Here is a 21,399-nt window from a genome sequence, read left to right as displayed (position 1 = left end):
CAAAAAATTTCAGAAATATTATCGAGGTATATATATATATATCGTGTAAGAGCACATGCTATGTACGTAAGAAAGTTTAGAATAATGATATACACTAATATTATGTGATCAAATTTAACCTTTATGACTTACACCAAAACTAAAGCAAATATATTCTTTAAATAGTATAGATAAATTCTTATGTATATGAATGTATGCATGTGACAGCAATTATGTATCCATATATATATGTATTCCATATGTTTGTATATGTATGTCAACAATTTTAAACTTAAAAGACAAAATTTTTCAAAAGTATGACAATTATGTCATTTTTACGTATAATGATGCTATAAATGAATTTCAAGACTAAAAAATAAGAGCATTTGGCAAAATGTAGAGAAGTTGGACCAATCCAAACCCAACCCGATGTAAAGCAAGGTTCATTATGTTGCACCTCTAAACTGCCCCCTTCCAGTTGTATAACCCCATGGAGCAAAAATATAGTTTGAGAAAGTCCGTAGGCAAATTTCAATGCTATGCAGCGTAGATATCAATTGATTTGTATTTATACCATTTCTCGATGAACAAGGTTTGAATTAGTGGGATACTTGGGGATGGATCTTTTTAACAAACTAATAATGTAGCATATGCAATCAAATAGAGAAAGAGCTCAATTTCACAACTAAGTGAAAAGAAGACCAAGAAAGGAGATAAAAGAGGAGGACACAAAAGGAATAAAAAAGTGAAGACAAAAGTGCATAAAGAGGGGAAAAAAAAGAGGGGGAGAGAGATGGAACTGCAAATGGATCAAATTGATTTTGGATGGGATAACAACCAAATCTAAATAGATGAGCATCTTAGAGATTTATATTCGAGTTTGATACGAAAAGAATATCATTAAAACCATACAAAATTAGCACACAATTAAAAAATTAAATATATAATATTATAAATAGAAAAGAGTAAGTCTATCCAAATCCCAAATATCACTTGATTCCATAGAATTTAAATAATAAAAAGATGATGTTTATATATGTATAGATAATACAATTGGATCATATCAGAACTTAGCAGAGGCATTGACAACTAACAACTCAAACATTTTCTTCCTATTTTGTGATACATTAACACCAAAATAAAAAGATGGTGTGTTCACATTAAACGCCAAACCGACTAAATGGCCCGACCAAACCCAAGTTGGTTGGTTTTTCAAAACTATGGGCCGGTTTCGGTTTGTATGAGAAAATAAACTGATAATTCGGTTTGGTTTCGTTTTTATATGCTGAACCGATCCTATATGTTTAAGTAATTATTAACTAGTCCCTACCCTATATATTAAATATTGATATATTTTATTTGCATTTTGTTTAAACTTTGAAAAAAAAATTGGTTATTCATGATAAAAACTAAAATGTAAAACCAATACAATATAATACAATGGTACAATATTTAATTCAGTTTGTATAAATTTAAATATATATTGACAAAAAAATCAGTTTTGCATAAAAATTAATTGATTTAAATATATATTTTGATTTTGCATAAAAACTAAAAAGAAATAAACTTAAATATAAATAGATATTTTAGTTCAAAATATATAACAAAACTGACTAAACCAATAAACTGTCCTTCATGTTTGGTCGGTTGGTTCCAGTTTAGTCAATAAGTAAACCGATTAGATCAGGTCGGTTGAAGAAAATGACTCGAACCGACCCAGCCCGACCTGTGAACACCCCTGCCACTGAGTTAGTTTGGGTCAACTACTGGTGCAATTAGTTGACCTTTTGGTCCAAATTTGAAAACATAGATGAGCATTTGTGCTTTTTACCTCTTTTACTTCTTTTTTTTTTTGTAGAGGTTTATAGCACAGTTCATGTTTCAAAAGTTAAAACCCATTTTTCCTAAAGTCTTATACTTATTTTGGTTCCAAATCCAGTTGTCCTAGATTTGGATGTTAGAACTTGTATTTGATTAATAATGGGATTAGGTGCAGATTTAACCTCATCCAATTTAATTAAAATTTGAGTCCGATAAAAAATCATTATTTTATGTGCATATGTAGTATAATTATGCATATATATAGATATTATGTATAATTAAATAAAATTTATAATTGATAAGGTGAATATAATATTTATATACATTTATTATACATATATAAATTAAAAATAATTATTTTTTTAAAATTTTAAATTTTTTGGTCATTTTAAATACAATAAAATAACTATTAATTAAATCCAAATCCGATCTAAATTTCAACATGATAATCAGATGCAGATGCAATTGGATCAGATCTAAATCCGATTAGTTTACAGCCCAAGATACATTGTTTGCATTAATAATAATAATAATATAATGGCATCTTTATAGAAGGAGCAAAAATATCGGTATTCCATTGATTATCAAATTGGGAGTTCTAAGTTTTTCCCTTTTTCTTTTTCTTTTTCTACATAACAATAGCGGTGTTGTTTTTGTCATAATTGTTGCATGAATATTGAAATTTCTAGTTTTTCTATGGTCATTGTAAAATAGACCATTATCTACAGGTCCAATAATATAAGGCTCCATTCGGATAAGCACTTGCTTTTGAGCTTTGGGCTGTGGGAAACAAGAGCCCAAGGTTCGATATCATCAATAAACTGGCGTTTCAAACATATCATACTCTTTTTTTTTTCAATTTGTTATATTTACAAATTAACAATTCTATTTGAGATTAACATTTCAATAGGTTAAAAGGCCCTAACTCTCAATAAATAAACAGCACTTTAGTGGCCGATATGTTGCGATATTTTGAATATTGCATGAGACAAAAATTGTTTTCAGCATTTGGTTAAGAATTGCTCTTAAATATACAACAATTTAAAGCCAAAACACTTTTAATACCCAAAGCACAAAACCTAAATTTAGGGTTTTGTGATAAAGCTTATCCAAACAAAACTAAGTGCTCTGTAGTTTCATTAAATAATTAAGTGGTGGAAGGTTCCCACAATGAGAGCTCCCCATATTAAGTTTGTTTAGATTGAAATAAAACAAAATTAAATCAAGGTTATCGGTCCCACAATTATTAAAGCCAATATGAATTTGGCAAACAAGATACATGCAGTGTGAGTGTTTCTAAGACCCTATACAATCATTATTCTTTTATGAATATCTTGTATCAATAGAAGGCCATTACCACTGTTGATCCCAGCTAGCTAAGGTATTTGAGAGGGTGAATTGGGTACAAATTAAACCTAATATTTGGCATTTTAGCATAAAATGGCCACTCAGACTGGAACCCATGTTCTCATGCTTGAAACTGAAACTGAAAGTTCATGTTCTACTATGAAACCAAGCAATTGTTTTGAAATCCAAAAGCTAAAGACAAATCACTTCAATCCGTTTTTTTTTCCTTTTTTTCTGCATCAGTCTAATTATATAAACAATAATTTTTAATATTGATCATATATATTCTTTCAAGTATCTGGATATATGATTCCGAATGACTGGAGTTCTTGCTCTCTCTCCTTCCCTTACATCGTGTTCTCAAGGGATATTATGATTCTATTAGTTTTGTGTTTAAATATTTTTGTTTTTTTTTTTTTTCATTTCAAAAAGTTCCTTTCTGTTTCTCTGTGTTATTCAGAACTGGTTTTAAAAATTAAACCATTTTAATTCGTTTTCTTTTGTACTACATACTAAAATTAGGGTACCAATACTACTGGAACCCTTATGAATTGGGTTAATATAAGCTCTCTAGTCTCTACTATTATGACCCTTATGCCCCCATTCAGCCCACGATCACTGATACTTCCATCTTTATGCATCCCATATATCTTTTCTGTATCTATATTTTCTAATTTCTATCCATGGAAATTGGTTTTCCTAGTTAAGTGGCACCGAAACCATTGCAAGGGCTAGTTCCGGCTGCCTTCTCAGGTTTTTCATATTAGGGTGATATGGTAGTTGATTACTTAAATGGTTGGATTATCATAACCAAGTGAAGTTCACCATGCATTGTTGATTCCATAACTGGAAATAAGCAGTCACTAGTCAATTGAATCAAAATTCTAATGCAAAGGAAGACTCAGCTCATTTCTAGTTTGCAAAATCCATTGTTCTTGTGTTTGGAAAACTGGACCACTGGTTATCAAGAGATGCTTGATCAATTGGACAACAAAGTTAGGACTAATGGTGGTTGACATGACTTAAGTTTCCAATGATTGATAGTTTATGTAGTGTATAAATAAAGTTAAAATAATGCAAGTACATATGATACATGGTAAATATACAATTTTCAGGAATATGACTAGTTGAAAGTTGAAATTTTGGGCTTCATTCATGAATCCTTCAAAAGAATAACTTAACCTGTTCTTCTCAACATCTCCAAAATGGACTCTGGATTTCGGAGCTCCTGGCTTTCTTGTGAATCTTCATTCCCTTGAGAAAAGTCAACACTTGTGTAGGTCCTGATCCCAGGACCATGCCCATTGCAATTCCTCTCTCTTCCTTGCTGTGCTCTTCTGACTTCTTTCTGATGTTCAGTTAGCTCTACCGTTTTCCTTTTCAAACCTGGGGTTGGCTTATCAGTACAGTCAAAATCGTTTTCAGTGGTCTCAATGAACTCTACTCTTTTTGACCTCTTCTGTGTTGACGCCACCTTATATCTCTGCCTAGCATCAATCAATTCTACTCCAGAATGGCCATTCACTAGCATTCGGGGGTTTCTCCTGTGGATGCTTATCTTGCCATTTCTTGACAGTTTGTCCAGGACTGGAAGTAAGCTTTGAGGGTAATCTAATTTAACCTGATTACCATATGTAGAATTCCAGAAGACAATCGTGGGGTCCGAAATGGTGGAACTGTGGTGATCCAGAGTCTTTTCTAGAAGAGGTGCCTGGACTTTGAGAAAGGAGGAATCAAAGATGATAGGCGGCCATGTTCTCTGCAAGCCATTAAGAGTCTCTGTCCAAAGGAGTTGAAGTTGGGCCATCATGCTTCCTTGCTTTATTTGCCCATAAGAGAGCCATTGAACCATCGGTGCAGTGATTACCTGCAAAAAGTTGAAACTCCAATATTATGAGCTTGAATGGTTAGAACTTCACAAAAAGAAAATCTAAGATCCAATTTTCTGGATACAATAAACTTAAGGATGGTTTCAAATTCTTTGACCTACGGCACCATGCATGGTGCACTTGCAGTGGCAGAGACCCATCTGGAGATCTACTATGAAAGTTGGACAAGAATAGATAATCCTCCCAAGAAAGCTAATGACTATGGGTCAACCAAACTATCATATGCATCCAAACAAACAAAACATATTTGGAATCAGTTCCATTTTGGCCTAGGAGACTCCAGGAAAGTGACATAAGAGTCTATAGAGATTGCTTGAAGATTATCTCTTGCCTAATCTGTATATACTATAATGTCCTGTGTTGCATCTCTTTTAGAGAATGAGAAATACAAACCTCCATGAATAAAAGTATATCTTTCTTCAAGTGAAGACGGCGCAAGAAGCAAGCTAAAGCAGAAAACAGCCTGAAATTCACAATCAAGGGAGATAAGTTGCACCAAGGCTATGCTAGAAAAACCTATATGATAAACAAAAATACATAGGTTTAGTGGCTTGCCTTGAAATGACAGCATTTTCAGCTGGCACAACTGCTTGCACACTATGTGACACTTTCAGGAATCTGCAAAACTCCAAACATGAATGCTAAGCCAGGGCTATTACAAGATGAAAGCTCCTAATGAAATGTATGTGACAGAAAATGATGAATATACATCAGATATATGGATATTTCAAACTCAGCCAAGTCCCAAGGTTAGAGCCACAACTATGCAGAAATCCTTGAAACTACAGATATATGGATTTTTCAAACTTTAAGGACACTAATAAACTTCCTTAAGCAATCTATCCCTATCTTCTCAATGAACTAGTGATCCACTTTCATCTTTTTAATAGAACATGTGAACTTTCAATATTTATATTTAAAGTGATTGCAGATACAACCTGCATTACTTGAACAGATCCTTCTTTTGCAGGGTAAAATCTTTTTTTTTTTTTTCTGAATATTTGCTGAATTTCAACTTACTGAAAGTGAGTATGCAGAGGCACGTGATTGAAACTTTCTTGCTCAAAAAAAATTAGCACTAACCTAGCAATGAACTCCATGCTGTTCTTGATGTTGCTGGGTTGATCATACTCACCATCTTCTTCACTGTTGCTTACTCTTGATTTTAAAGCTACAGCATCCAATACCAGGATTTGTTCCAAGACATATATTGTGACTTCACCAAAAAGAGAGAGGAGGATCTGATTCTTGTCCTTCGGGCATAGCTTAGTGTAAACCTCAAGCATGCTGATACTTTCATTAAAGACTTCAAGCAGTGTAGCAGACATCTCCTCAGTAAAACCACTCATTGTGGAACACTCAGAATATGAGGAACAATTGATACAACCATAAAGTGACCTCCACATTTCAATAACGCGTTCAAGCTCAATTGTTGTGTTTGTTGACTGTAAGCACAACTCCGAGGAACCACTATTCTTTATTGGGGATAAGGAGGATTGCTTCTGAGGCCAAGAGCATACAACAAAAGGGTAGCACAAAAACCAACAGATCACAACATAACCAGGACCATCTGACTCAGTTTTCAATACTGAAAGATCTTTTGAAGTAACAAGGTGCTCTTTGAGACCTTCTGCAATCACAAGCCATATCTTTAACCAGCCTGATCCCCTGTGCTTATACAATAAACTAATAATAGCATGTAGATTCTCCAGAGGATAACATGAAGACAATAGAAAATTTAAAAGCTTTTGCATCTCATGTAGAATAATCTCCAATTTGGATACAGTGGAAATTGATTGAGCCACCACAGAGAAATAGAGGGTAGTTAAATAAACCATTGGTGAAACCATATCCATAAAAGCAACAGCCTTGATCCCCTTTATATTTGTATACTTGATATCACTAATCGATTGCAAGCCATTAATGTAATCAATGTCCAAAGCAACCCTATAAAGAGGGGATGTCAGTAGCAGAGGTTCTACCTCCTCTCTGACAGCCTCCATAAAATGGAGGGAAGTCTGTAGCAAGTCATTAGTGCCAAACTCTTTAGAAATTAGCTCTTCAGAGATCCTCTTTGTGAACACTAAGATTTTGTTTAAACACAACATAATATCATTATAATTAATCGATGATCCTCTCATCTTGATTTGGACTTCCTTCAAAACAGATCTGAAGATCCTCATGGCAGCACTGCAGGCAAAACTTGCATTTTCAGGGTTTGCAGTTTCCATTGACCCTTGACTGATGATTATATGAATCATTTTTAGATGGAAATCCAACATACTAAGATCCCAAGGCAACCATTTAATTACATAGTTCTTGCATAGCAGCTTACCACCAGAAAGAGTTCCAAATGAAGTGACTTTACTCGGTAAATGATTACCTACCTGATTTTCCAAGTCACAATCCACCTCCCTACTTTTTGCTGAAATGCACTCATCAAGCAAATCAAGGCAGGAGTTATATATCCAGATGCTCTTACTGTTAGGTCCCACTCTAAAGACAACTTCAAGGATAGGCTCCAAGACAGTTTTCAATACAGGAAGACAATTAACTGAAACGCTAAGTTTGTGTAGCAGATAGAACCATGTGTTCAGGCAGGATGAATGAACAGATGTGTCACATTTACTAGACATTATTCCTACCAAGGGTGTCATTATGAGCTTTACACTTTTCAAAAGGGCATTTGCTTGGTTTTCACTAGAATGGCCTTTAGATACATCAGTTTGTACCATTTCAGTTTGCTGCATCCTTTGCTCTAGGGTTGTATTTGTCCCTGAAGGTTGTTTTGGAGTTTGAATAAGAGCACCAACCAAACCTTCCCAGGCAACCTGCATATTTGAAGCTAAATAAGCATTTTATTTGAGGAGAAAGATACAGACGCAAGACATTAAACATGATGTGATATGATCAAGATTTCCAACTTTCAATTAGAAAATTTCAAGATGTTATTTCAATTTTGAGTAAATTCTAGTTTCATAATCATGATGTATCAAAATTTCAATAACTTTATGTCAAATTATATGTATTTTGCATATTTTTCAATAAAATAATTAGAATTTCCACCAAATTTTGAAGAATAATCTGAAATTTGGAATTGCATATTTTTCTTCAAGTTTAGCTATTTTTGGTTTCCTGAACCAATAGTCTCTCTTATGATACAGTGATCAGCTAGTATAGCACATGAAAAGGTATCAGCACATCATTCAAAGTGGACCACTTAGAATGTCTCCTAAATTGAAATCAAAAGCTATTAGATGATCCTAACACCATCCAATTCATGGCTCTTTGCAGAAAGCCACCCATATTTATTCTAGTTACCTAAAAGATTGCAACATATTAGAGGAAAATAGGATTGCTTGACCATGTTAACTTTTAGTTTAGGAGTTTCTCCAAACACCAGTCTCCAAAGCATGCAATAAGAATGATGGTTTAAGGTTTGCACCTGTACCACTAGAACATATGATAGCACAAAAGGGAGTTGGATGTCTGAACATCCTTAACAAAGAATTTCCATTTTCATTAATTCTAGAGAAGAAATAGATATAGAACAAGTTATTGTTGGGATAATATCAAGACCAAGGGGCCGTTTGGCAAGTCTTTTTTGAAATATCTTCTGGAATCTCTTTTTTTTTATCAATAACTTTGAAACTTTTATTGATTAAAATACTTTAGGATACAACAATAAGATACAAAAGAAATCAGCATAGTAAGCTGACCCAGTACAGAATTACAAGTGTGCCCAAAATATATTTGTTCTGTGAACCCCTTGCTTTGCTAAGCTATCTGCCAAACTGTTGGTAGATCTCCTTACCCATCTCACCTGAATTGACAAGTTCCTTGACATCCATTTAAATCTTCTGAATTCATTCTTCAACTGCCATGTCACCCCTTCCCCTTTCTGCAACCATTTTATCACAGTTTTTGAATCTCCCTTGATGATCAGTCTATTGATCCCCAACTCTTTAGCCTTCTCAACCCCATATACTGCAGCTAGAAACTCTGCCCTTGTCACATCACCTGCCTCCACAGGACCGGAGTAAAGGGCAATGATGGAACCATTTTCGTCTCTAATGGCCCCCCTACTACCTGAAGGGCCCAGGTTACCCACACAACTCCCATCAAAATTTAGCTTCTTCCAACCCTCTGTTGGAGGGGACCAAGTCTCAACAAACTATCGTCTCATAGATGATGAAACAGCAATAAGTCCCCAAACCCTGAAAAAAGACGATGTGACCTTTTGCATCAAGATCTTAACAGCTTGAAGACCGTTTGGTTCACGTCTGTCCATGCGTTTTTCCGCGCGAAGATGAGTTGAAAAAAAAGGCGAAAAGCTCCATTTGGAGCTTCCCGAAAATAGCCCGAAATGGGCTTCCCGCGTCTTTTCGGGGCTGCGACTTTCGGCAACTAGATCTTTTCCTAACCAAATGGGAAAAGACCAAAATGCGAGCTGCCAGGCTTCTAAAAAACCAACAACCCGCATGAAAAGACATGCCAAACGGGGCCTATACCAGTGCTGCAAGGACTGTATGTGCAGGGTTCAAATCTTGGAAACAGCCTCTCTGTATGTGCAGGGGTAAGGGTGCGTACATCTGTCACTCCCCAAACCCCGCATTGGCAGGAGCCTCGTGCACTAGCTGCCTTTTTTTATCAGTGGACATGTCGATAGAAAAGTATAAACTATTCAAATAGTCCTTATTTTCTTTTCAAATTCTAATACTATATACCTATAGAAAAAAATGGCATTTATTCTGTGCATTAACCAGCACTTATGTCAAATAAGCATGTAGATAAAAGAAAAGGTTATAACATAGAAATGTCCCTCGAGAATCCATGGAGTATTGGAATCTAACACATATCTGATATGGACACTCCATCCACTTAGAACAGTCCATGCAACACTTGATTGAATGTGAATAATTGGCTGAAGAAAAGCCATAAAGGTCAAACCTTGAAAGTGGAATTTGTGAATTTCAAAAATTCTTGAATTCAGCCCTAAGAGAGATCGAACATCTCATGAGAAACAAGATTTCTCTGAGGATCAATTTAGAATTAGCATACCAAATTGATTTCCAACACTTTGGTAGAATGTTACCTGATACAGAATCCACAAGTGCAGCTCCCTAGGTGGTTAACACACCCAAAGAACAAGGCAAAAATTGTCTCCAAGCTGAAGATGGCAAAGCCCAATAGAATCGGTGTTGATAGCTTTAAACCCTCCAAGCTTGATTGAATCGAGCAATGGTGTGTTGTCTTTTTCACTCAAAAGAGTCTTGTTTTTCTGTAAGACTGAGGTGGGAGAAGAAGAAAGGTGCTCCTTTTCCATTAGGTTGAATTAGGGTTGCAATTGGCAAGATTTGTCTTGATTGCTTAACCTAGTCTCCCTCTTCTATAACTTTTATAGTTTGGACTCTTAGATTCCAAGTAGGAGTTTCCTAATCATTCTCCTAGCTGAATAGGAAAGCTACAAATAAGGAAACAATCCCAACCTAGGATAAAGGAGATCTAGTTAGTTTTCTACTTCAACTTAAATTTCCAACAAACTAACTACCTAGTCAAACTATGAAGTTTGAAACAAACTTGCCTCTTAAGTAACCCTAATTCTCTCATAACTTTGACCAGCCACTGAACCTTATTTTTGTATGGTATGGGACCCACATAGATCATCTCAATCTAAACCAAATAGGTTCAGTCCATACACTTACATGCATGGGCCAAATTCACTAGGTCATACTTAGTGAGCCCAAATTCAGCCCAACAAGCGATGTAACTTTGACTTGGGTTTCAGCCATCCCATGAGCCTAAGTCCAATGGTTTAAAGGGGTGTTCATGGGTCGGTTCAGTTCAGTTGCAGGCTGTTTGGCCAACCAAACTGGCTTGGTCGGGTTGGGAAATTGGCCACCTGAAACTGACCTACCACTTAGTGAAAACCAACCCTACTATAAAGGATTTGTTTGGTTAATCGGTTCAAAAGACAGCCCAGAAATAGTTTTCACTATGTTTTCAACAAATAAAAATCATAATCATATATTGAATGGTTCAATGTGAAGAAAGTAAGGCTTTCACCAAGTAAAAATCAAATATTAAATGGTATTATGAAAACCATTTGCTGTATACAATTGTAGAAAGTGTTTCCCCACTTCCCTATAGAGTTGGGTCGGTTTTGGTCAGTTTACACACGACCAAACTCAAACCAACCCGTCCTCTCAAGTTAACATAATACATGAACCAAAATCGATCGAAAATAATTGAAAACTTACCAACTTGGGTCAAGTTGGGACGGGTTGGTCAGTTTGATTGGTTTCATGAATAGACCTATTGAGAAATGTCCATCAAGTTATTGGCCCAAGAAGACATTTTTAGCTAATCTCTCAACCAATAATATCCAAACACTATTGACAGGGAAGGACTTCTTCCCTAACTACAAAATTTAGTGTAACATCCTCTACTCGGATGGATCCAAAGATTAAAATCATTTCGTAAACCTTTTATCAAAATAAACTATTTTTAAATATAAGTACATTTTGCAAAATTGATTTCAAAACCAAATTGAAATCCACTGCCAACAGCTTTAGGTTTCCATCAGAAAGAATGTATACCAGGATATTCTCTTTGTTCAACAAAATTGTTAATCCTATCACAACGATCACTCAGTCAAGTGCCTTCCCAGTCTTCTCCAACATGCCCACATATTTGACTCCAATCAAACATTTAGTGCAATATCATGGGATTAATTGCAACTTTCCAATTTTACCCCTGTTTCCAAGGTCCAAGGTTAAAGTGGAAATGGTCCAGTTCAGTGTTTTCTTAAACACCCACTCACTGTGCCTTAGATCTAACCCGAGCAGTTGAGACAAACTACTCCACCCATTTGGCAGTATAGAAGTGCCATCCTTTATATGATAAACTCCCCATATTCATCATTCGACTGAACATTTTAGCTTACATAAGTCTCATAAATGTATGGCTAAGAGGTAATTCACAGAAACAAACAAACCATAACATAAATGAAATAATAATGCACTGATTTTATTCAACAATAAATGTCGGTATACATCAGTTTAATGGAGCTGAGGGCATACACTAACAGAATGGAATTTATGCACATTAAAAATTTCAGTAAATAGATTATTAAAGGACATGCAGTACCAGCGATGCAATCTGGACTTGTGTATCAGGATCAGAAAATGTTTGTTCGGGAATTTTCAGCATTTCATTAACCATATGCCTATTCCTTGTGGCATAAGGTCCAAGTAAACGGATAATCCACCCCCAGGCTTGGATAACAGGAACCTTCATTCCATGGTTTTGTAGCCCTTCCTTCATTCCAGGAAGCAACCTTTGCTTGATGTCTACAACAAGTACCTGTTCAAGGAATATGAAAGTGGTTTAGAAACTCAAAAAGCACATGATAGTCTTGCAAGGAAAAAAAATTAAAAGTGTATTAGTGGACTGCAGATATGCAGATCTAACAAGAAACCATACTGAAGTGTAAGTTATTGCCAATTTACATTATTACATCATAGTGAAAAATCTGGTGGCTAAGATGGATGTCATGTGGATGTGGATGATCCCTGTCAACCATTTACTCTAAAGTAATAAACATGGTTTAGCCAAATGTCCTGAGATTTCCTCTAAGGATCATAACCTTCCATGTCATTGATCAAGACACCCAACCAACCCATTAAACTGCTAAAGATTAATTGTTTCCAACACCATAGTGACCAAGCATATTGGCAACAACATTGGCTTCTTGCTATACATGGGCTGAGTGGCTGACTAGTTCACAGATTGCAATTACTAATTAGACATTGGAAGTTCAAAGCCAACTACCCAAGGGGCATCTTCTATGCACCCAAACTAATTGCCAAGTTAGAACCGGGTCATCCTCCAAAAGGAGCCATGTGTAAAGATCATGCTGAAATCAATCTACTTCATATTAGCCAAGCTTCGGAAGCAATGTTTGTGCTTCCATTGCATCAGAATCCTCTCAAAATGTAGGAAAAACAAAATTGATTACTCACAGTGCACATTGTGATCTTGATACACTAGCTTGATGTAACATATGAATTGCATAAAAGTGACCCATAATGAAGATTTTATGCTTTGCAGTTGGCTCTCTTTTACAAAACAAAACTTGACATGTTCCCTTGCAAATCCAAACTTGGCATCATCATCCATTCAACATCAAATACAAACTTGAGTTGCAATTTCTGGCTTTGGAAAATTGCCACATAATGAAAGAATAATAAATCTTAAACTCATTAATGTACTTTGTGTTATATCAGTTGGGAGTAATTAGATGGATTTTTATGACCCGATCTGATCCTATTTGGTCGAATTCGGATCACCCCTATTCGATCCGAGAAGATCCATTCCGATGTGTTATATATTTATAAATATAAATATATATGTTGTTTATTTATTTATAAATACATTATTTATATTGTTTTTTTATAAATTTATTATGTTACTTTTTATAAAAAACATGTATGATGAAAATAATTAAAAAAATACTTGTATCTTTGTTTTTCTTTATTTAAATTGGTACATTTTTCTTTTAATAATTTATTAATTTTTAAAGAAAACAAGTCAGATCAAATCAGATCTGAAGATCCGATAATTCAGATCGAGTCCTATCAGATCCGATTGGATCTTCAGATCGGATCGGATCCGACATGAACAGTGTCATATCGGATTCGAATATACCCTGATCGAGTCCTATCAGATCCGATTTGCATCCCTATCTGGAACACATATTTAGAAGTTCAGAGGAAATAATGTGCAAGTACAGATGTAGAAATTTACATTGGTAGAGATGACAATAGTTCAAGGACAAGGTATATTTAGAAATTAATCAAAGGAGTACCAGGTGTGTTTGTGTGTGTGTGTGTATGATGAATAGTACCAGGTATTCAATATTCAGATTAAACATATTTTACAAAAATGAAAAAGGATAAAAAGGAATTAAAGCACCATAGGAGTGTTCACTAAAGCAGGTTCATGATTCTGTGGTTTGGCCACTCCATGTCCAAAAAAAATATCCTAAAGAAATAAATCAAGATCAAGCCTGAGACTTTATAAGATTTGTTATCTATTAATACTTCTAATAAATTTTTATTGAAAATAATAAAAATTAAAAACTCAAGAACATGGAGTACCTTAGAAAGGCTGGAGGGGGGAGGACTTATCATAGAGCTAATCTTCAAAAGACATCTTTCTGACATTTCCCTTTCCCTCTTATCATTGCTAATAAGTCTCCTACAAATTGGAGGAGCCCATATATTTGAAGAATCTCTCAACATTTCACTTAGTTGAGTTGCCAATTTCATCAAGGCCTACAATAGTAACACCAGAGGATCAGTGGAGAGCACCACGAAGTCCAACTTGATATGTAATTTTTTTTTTAAACACTGGGCTACAGAGAATATCCATTATGTGTTGTTCACACCATTTGTAGCACTAGCATTCCCCCTGTCAAGAAATACAAAAAGTTGCACACAAGAACTCGTGTTAAACTTTTAAGAATGTTAGCAATGCAGAAACCATGCTCAATGGATAAAAGATACGAGATCTATGGTTTAAATGATAAGATACATGACTTCTACACTGACACCCCCCCCCCACACACACACTAAGATGCTTACCTCGTGGTTGTACCTCATAGTCTCTGACACTTGTAACTGTGCCAAGGAAAAGGAATAGGGCTGTCGATGAATAAATTAGCATATCTTGTTAAGCTGAGCCAGAGATCAACTTTAGCTTTGGAGTTGAGTCTCATTTAGCCATATGATCCTAGGCCTACTTTAGGTGGGTTCTGCTGTTCTTAAGCTCATCTTGATACTAGAATTTAAATATACAACAAATATAGATAATGTAACTTATTGCTAAGTTACTTTTACTTTAAAGAATGTTGGTCTTGGTCCTCAGACTGCAGGTCCTACATCTCTTTTTTTTTTTTTATAATTTTGAGCTTCAGTGGGCTTGTAAACACACACACACACACAAGAGAGAGAGAGAGGTTGAGCTTGGCAGAAAATTGACCAAACGAGCCTGGCAGGAATATAGCTAGAAACATATCCATGAACAGTTTATTCATACAGATAAAATTATGTTCCAACTTAGTCAGGTCAGTTGTTGTATGTGTTTTTACAATATTGTAATATCAAGAACAGTTATGTTCTTTTACCTATTGTTATGTGTAACTCCCATATTAATAAAATAAGAATGGGCATTAGACACAATAGACCCCATTCTATTCTCATTCAAAAGTGTTTCTCCTTCTTTCTCTTCTCTTCTTCTCTCTCTTATTCTCTCTTTGTATCCTCATCTATTACTAGTTCTACTAAATTATGCTCTGCTCATGCAATTGTCAATATACTAGTTCTTGGTTTATCCTCGAAAAGAATATTACTATTGTAGATTTGTTTTGGAAAATTTCTTTTTCTTGCTTTCCTGATGATAATGACAATTCAAACATTGGATTGTTTTACCTTCACCTTGGCTGCATTAAGAGTTAGTTATGTACTTATGTCCAAGCATAGTATAGATTTTATTTTTGGGTAAAATAAAAGAGGAAGCTGTAGGTGGAGAATCCCAACTGTATAATTTACATCGTCTACTAGAAGGGACCATGTTTATTTGTTCTAGATTCTAGAGAAGCAGATTACTAATGATTTGGAGAGATTAAAAACTCAGATTCACTGTTGCTGATAGACAAAACATTCTTGATGCTAACAGTTAACTTGAGAATCCAGTTATATAAAGGTGGGATTAAGGCTTATGAAGGTCATCTGTAGGTACCAGGAGTCAAAGCTCTGATTGGGGATCTCAAATAGGGTCTTTTATGTCCATTCCAAGTTTTGGGACTGATATTTAATCCCTCATCTTTCATGTTGTGGATCCTCTTTACATGATACAATCTTTATGTTGAGTCAGGTATAAGTCCTGAAATCCCATGAAACACAGTTACCATAGTTATCATAAACCACTGTAGTGGCTCTAAGAAACTCCAAATTGAACTTACTAAAAAAGAAATGGTATGGCCAATTTATAAGCTTGAATAAATACACAAAAAAGCAAAGATTGATCAAACAATAGTACCTGGATTGCCTCAAATGTTACTGATAGAGAACCCATGGGATTGTCAAGAGCATGAACGATTGCACGTAACAAAGATTGAAAGTGAGGAGTTAGAAATGATGCACTAATCTGTTGAATTGAAATACACCAAACTGCTAAATTACAAATAGCCTGCAGTCATGAAGTGAAACCAAGACGTCAAAGATGTACAGAAAGCCAAGACTAGAATATTCAGATTAAAAAAAAGGGAACATTACCTTTATCTTAGTTGTTGTAACCAGCTTTACCAAGGAATCCAGAATCAACTTGGCAAAATGTTCTATAATTTAGAGCAAACATGATGTTAACTTCAGAATCCTCTCATATCCTCATTTGTTGTGGATTAGCAAAATAAAATCACAAAACAATGAGAGAATCATGTTGAAGGATAAAGAAAATAATCCCTATACCATCCACAACTCCAGATCCTATGACCCTTGGGAGTACAGCATTCTTATAAAGAAGAGCTCAACTCAACAACATTGAGATCTACCTTGAAATTTACAGTGAATGTATATTTGGATTATTAATTAAAATACACCGGACAGCTACTTATAGAATTTGGTAAAGTTTGCAGAGTCTCCTTGCGTAAAATAATTGGGTCGTGCTAGTGCGCCCACCATTATACAGGGGTAATACCGTAATAGTACTAAAAGTAAAAACAAGATAATGTGCAAACCTGTAATGGTGATTCTAGTGGATGTCTAGATGACTGATCTGACAGCTGTGATCAAGGCAATTACTTTTAATCTAAGCTCTTAAATCTTACTTATAGGATTGATACTAAATTTTGCTTATGAGATTGATACAAAGACTGGAAAAGAAATTTCAGGAAAAAAATAAATTAGGTTTACTACTCATATCTATTAAAAGCCTCATCAAAACTTCTCATAACAAGTGTGTAGATGTAGGTTGAAGGCATGCTATTCATGGAAAAAGCAAAATTGGGAATTCTAGAAAATATGTCTTTGTATAATGTAGTATAAAATAAGAGGATTCCAACTTAGAATGGTAGTTACCAATTAATAGTTCCATTTTCTACTTGTTAATATTTAATTTTCATGTTTACCACACCCATATTCTCCAGTATACTTGATGCAACTTTAAACATACATATTGAATACTGCCTGACCTAATATCTTGGTTTTAATTGCAACTTGTCAAGATGGAATTAGTGAAGAGATGAAAGATCCATCGTATGGACGCCCAAAACTTGCAGAATAAGGGGGCGAATTTCAAAAATTTTTCTCTCCCTTCAACGGGGAATCGCATTCCCTATTTAAAAAATCATATTTTCAATGATCAATCGTAAACCATAAACTGAACCAGATCTGAACCAAAATGAGTAAGGGAGGATTATACCTGATACAGAGAAACAATATCCCCCAACAAAGGTGTTCACGCCCAAGGAAGGATCCAAAGACTGCTCCCACTGAACATGGCACAGTGCAAGATAGAGCAGAATCAACAGTGTTCTTCTCCAAGAACTCTGTCATTCACAAGAAATAGCAGGATGGCACGTGAGCACAGCTTCCTATCAATTCTTCCTCCAAGAACTGATGTCAAGATCAAATCTTGACTTCTCCCACAATTGGAGATCAAACTGGCAAAACAGGGGCGACAAGAATAGAAAGGCAGCAAGAAAGAATTCTGCAGGGATGCTTAATTCTTCCTTCTGTGATTTCAGCACTCAAGAGGGCGTGAATATCTCATTCTTCTAAAAGCTCCCGCCCCCTGCTTCTTTTGTTAACCTAAAAGATTAGCTCCTAATCCAATTAGGAGTTGTTTATCCAAATCATATTTGGATCAGCCCTCTCTTTAGGTGATAGGGATAAACCCTTATCTTATCTGCATACTAGATTAGCGTTCTCCTAATCTTATTAGGAGGTTTCTAGATCTGAATGTGATTCAGATCTGGACTCTCTGAGTGGATAGGGCTTGACCCTATCCTATCTGCTAATCCATCTCATAATTCGCCCCATAATTAACTAATTAAATAGCCCAGTTCAAAATGGGCTTTAGGCCCATTAAGCTTATGTACTCACTTAACTTTCCTAACTGCTGCCCAGTTGGGCTTCCTTGTATGGCGTGGGACCCAAGCATTGATCTACACATCAGTCACATGGGTTCGGCCCAGCCTTTGTTACAAGGCCTGACCGAATACATTGTTATGGACAGTGCACCCCCTGAAACCCATCGAATGGGCTCTATGGGCCTAACACTTACCCTAAGTGGTCCCTGGGCCAAGCCACATGGTAACACGTAGGGACTATGGGCAGATGCAAGATTAGCCCATCAGGTATTATCCCCAATGGTCTTACACTTAACCTCTCAGCCCATAATGATCATACACTGCCCGACAAGAGAGGACCTCTCCCTTGGCTGCAAGGAACAGTGTTGCACTCTCTACTTAAATGGATCTTGGGAATTAAAACTTTCTTGCAAACATTTTAGAAACCATAATATATATATTTTTATATCTCATATAAAATATACTTTGCAAAACAAATCTCAACGATTGAAATCGACTTCCGGCAGTCTTGGTTTCCATCAGTGAGACTGCATCCCGATCATTACCTTTGTCCGACAAAAGGGCTGATCACCCACTCAAATGAGTTCTCAAACTGTCCCAACATACCCAGGTTTTGACCCCTGCTAAGGATCTCACTGATTAGTACATCAAAGACAACCCAATCCGACACCTAGTGCAATATCATAATCGAGTCTAGGGGTCGGGTGTAACTTTCTAGCTTTGCCCATCAATCTCCAAGGTCCAAAGCAATACTGGAAATCTGGTCCAGTTCAAAGATTCAATTAATCCTACACTATATGTGCCTAGGGTCTCACCCTGGCAGCTGAGACGGGCCACCCCAACCGACTTGGTGGCACCACAGTCTCAACCTTATCAGGATAGGTCTCTCCAGACCGACCCACTGGCTGTGAACATTCTAAATTAACACGAGTCTCATTAAGTGTCCAGTTTAAGGGTATTACATAGAAACATACCAAGGGAACATGAATCAAATATGCACTTTTATTCATTTACAATAAACTCATAAAGTACATCATTCTGATTAAAGCTAAGGGCATACAAAACTGTCTAACAATTAGATCAATAATGATTTTGACTTAATTACTGATTTGAATGCAGGTTCTCATCTTGATTTCAGTGGGTGGCTACGTTTTTGACATCTTGGTGGCTTGACAGATAAGATCTGAAGTTGTAAAATTTCTTGTAGGACAAACTTGATCTTACTATCATAATTGTGAATTTTCTATGTATTGTACAAATTCCAGATGGAAAGAGAACAGCTTCATTCTGATAAGTTGGAAAATTAATATGTTTAGTACTAAAACATAGTCATTTCTCCTACAGAAGGTCTTGTTTAGAGGTTTAGTAATCAAATAGTCAAAACAAGTGTATACAATGGAGCGAGAAAAACTTTATGGCTTTGATAGATTAGAAGTGGGACAGTCCAGCGAATTTGTGCACCCATATAAAGGAATTCTTAAACATGGGCGTTATCTATAGTAACTTCCTTCTGATATTCAACATATATAAAACATGATTTCCATAACAATTATGGGTTTAGATCAATAGGTCCCAAGGTCCCATGACAATGTACACACCAAACATAAGCATATAGAGATCTTCAGCTAATCATGTATGCACGTCAAAGCTAGTCATCTCATAACTTAACAAAGTAGGAAGTGAGTTGTGGCAGCATATATAAAAAGTACTACAAATTGTATAAGAAAAAAAAATGGAGAGCATAGATTGATGAAGGCATACCCGGAATGGCGGCAACGAGGGAAGGGTGGTAGATCATGAAACCCAGGCACTTCAAAGCCGGGGCAGCACTGAAAATGAAACAAACGAATAAACCCAAGAAATCGAAAAATAGCATTTTTTTTTGGGGGGGGGGAGGGGGGATTGGAAACATGACAAACCAAGGTTGAAATCGAAAATAAAGAGAGTAAATTTTATAGAGACTTACATTTCTTCGTCATCGTCAGAGAGATCAGACATGATCAAAGAAAGGAGAGGTTGAAACCGCTCGGAGAGGGCTTGAATCGCAGAAGGATCCACTGTTGATTGCTCTTGAAGGTGTAGAAGGGTTAAATAACCGAAAGATTTCTCTTCTCTAGTTCGCGAAGAAAGCCAGGTTTCAATTTCTTTAATCTGGGTAGCAAAGTCTGCCATTTTTAGCAGATAACGTAGAGAAGAAGAAGAAGAATCTTCCAAAGCGTAGGATTAGCAGAGCTGCGGAAGAAGAGAAGATACTCGTTGAGCTGTTGATGTTCGCGCCAAACCTAAAAGAAGCCTGAAATTGGCGGGTAACGAAGATTCTCCTGCACGACAATACAAATACAGGGGTACATGCTCCAGCTCCATCGTGCGGGCCTGTGGGCTGGGGCCTGCCCTACCTGAGTGTTTGAAAACAAGGAGCCCATTTATTAGCCCAAAGTTGAACTTGGATTTTCGAAATGGCCCATCCTGACGACCAAATCTGACCCATGTATCTTCTAAGTTCGGATTTTGAGTGGGTCGTTTTATTGTGAGAGCCAACTAGCCCATCCTGAAGGGCCCAATCCTTAGTTGGGTTGGGATTGTTGGCTCTAAAACTGAAACAACCCACTCAAATTACAACACTCTCTTCTCCAAGCCTGAATTGGCCCCCTCTAAACATTGATATTTAGACCTTTATTTGTTTCCAGTGCAATTTTATTTGTATTAGTGCAAAAGTATAAAAGTGCAATGAGTTGGAGTGCAATTTTGGTTTAATTTTGTTATAGGTATAAATTTATTCTGTTTGTTTGTAGTGCATATGGAGTAAAATAAAAACTAAAGCATAATTATTTAAAGACCAATGAAAAAAAAAACAAATTTTGCGAAATTCTCCTTTGCACTCCCATGCTAGTACAAATGAAATTTCATTACAAACAAACAGAACCTTAAGAAAACCAATTCTTCTCATTTAATGTAATCAATGATATTACTCTCTTAGAGGAGGCCCAGTTGATAGTAGATAGATCCTCTTCCTCTTTAACACAGTGGTGGGTGAGAGGATAGCATTACTTTGGTCCTACCTTATGGTTTTTACATTTAAACCCTAGATTATAAACATTGAACCCTAGCTCTAAACACTAAACCTTAAATCCTAAAGTTAAATTTAACATATAAAATGCATTTGGTAGGATACATGTCTCCAACCCTCGATGTGCTTTTTTATTGTCTTGG

At 35.9% G+C, this 21,399-nt stretch overlaps 1 protein-coding gene across 3 annotated transcripts; it reads right to left on the bottom strand.

The window, feature by feature from the left end:
• Positions 1–3,547: 3,547 nt before the first annotated feature.
• Positions 3,548–20,511, bottom strand: LOC104592498 (uncharacterized). 3 transcript variants are annotated; one of them, XM_010251900.2, is made up of 10 exons: positions 20,156–20,510; positions 19,951–20,018; positions 16,376–16,437; positions 16,140–16,289; positions 14,198–14,374; positions 12,186–12,401; positions 6,120–7,867; positions 5,592–5,654; positions 5,430–5,499; positions 3,548–5,014 (listed from the first exon to the last, which is right to left on the bottom strand). In XM_010251900.2, exons 1-10 carry the CDS (start codon positions 20,359–20,361, stop codon positions 4,325–4,327), a joined length of 3,450 nt encoding a protein of 1,149 aa, XP_010250202.1. In that variant the 5' UTR covers positions 20,362–20,510; the 3' UTR covers positions 3,548–4,324. The 3 variants fall into 3 exon arrangements, with proteins under 3 accessions (XP_010250202.1, XP_019052438.1, XP_088748689.1); XM_019196893.2 differs by lacking the exon at positions 14,198–14,374 and having other exon boundaries at positions 20,156–20,511; XM_088892563.1 differs by lacking the exons at positions 16,376–16,437; positions 19,951–20,018; positions 20,156–20,510 and adding an exon at positions 14,488–14,510 and having other exon boundaries at positions 16,140–16,247.
• Between the last annotated feature and the right edge of the window lie 888 nt (positions 20,512–21,399).

Source organism: Nelumbo nucifera, chromosome 8 (assembly GCF_055504915.1).
Source record: "Nelumbo nucifera cultivar China Antique chromosome 8, China Antique-T2T, whole genome shotgun sequence".
NCBI classification, from domain to species: Eukaryota; Viridiplantae; Streptophyta; class Magnoliopsida; order Proteales; family Nelumbonaceae; genus Nelumbo; species Nelumbo nucifera.
The sequence above is the reverse complement of the archived record's forward strand: the minus strand, read 5'-3'. Positions and strand labels throughout refer to the sequence as shown.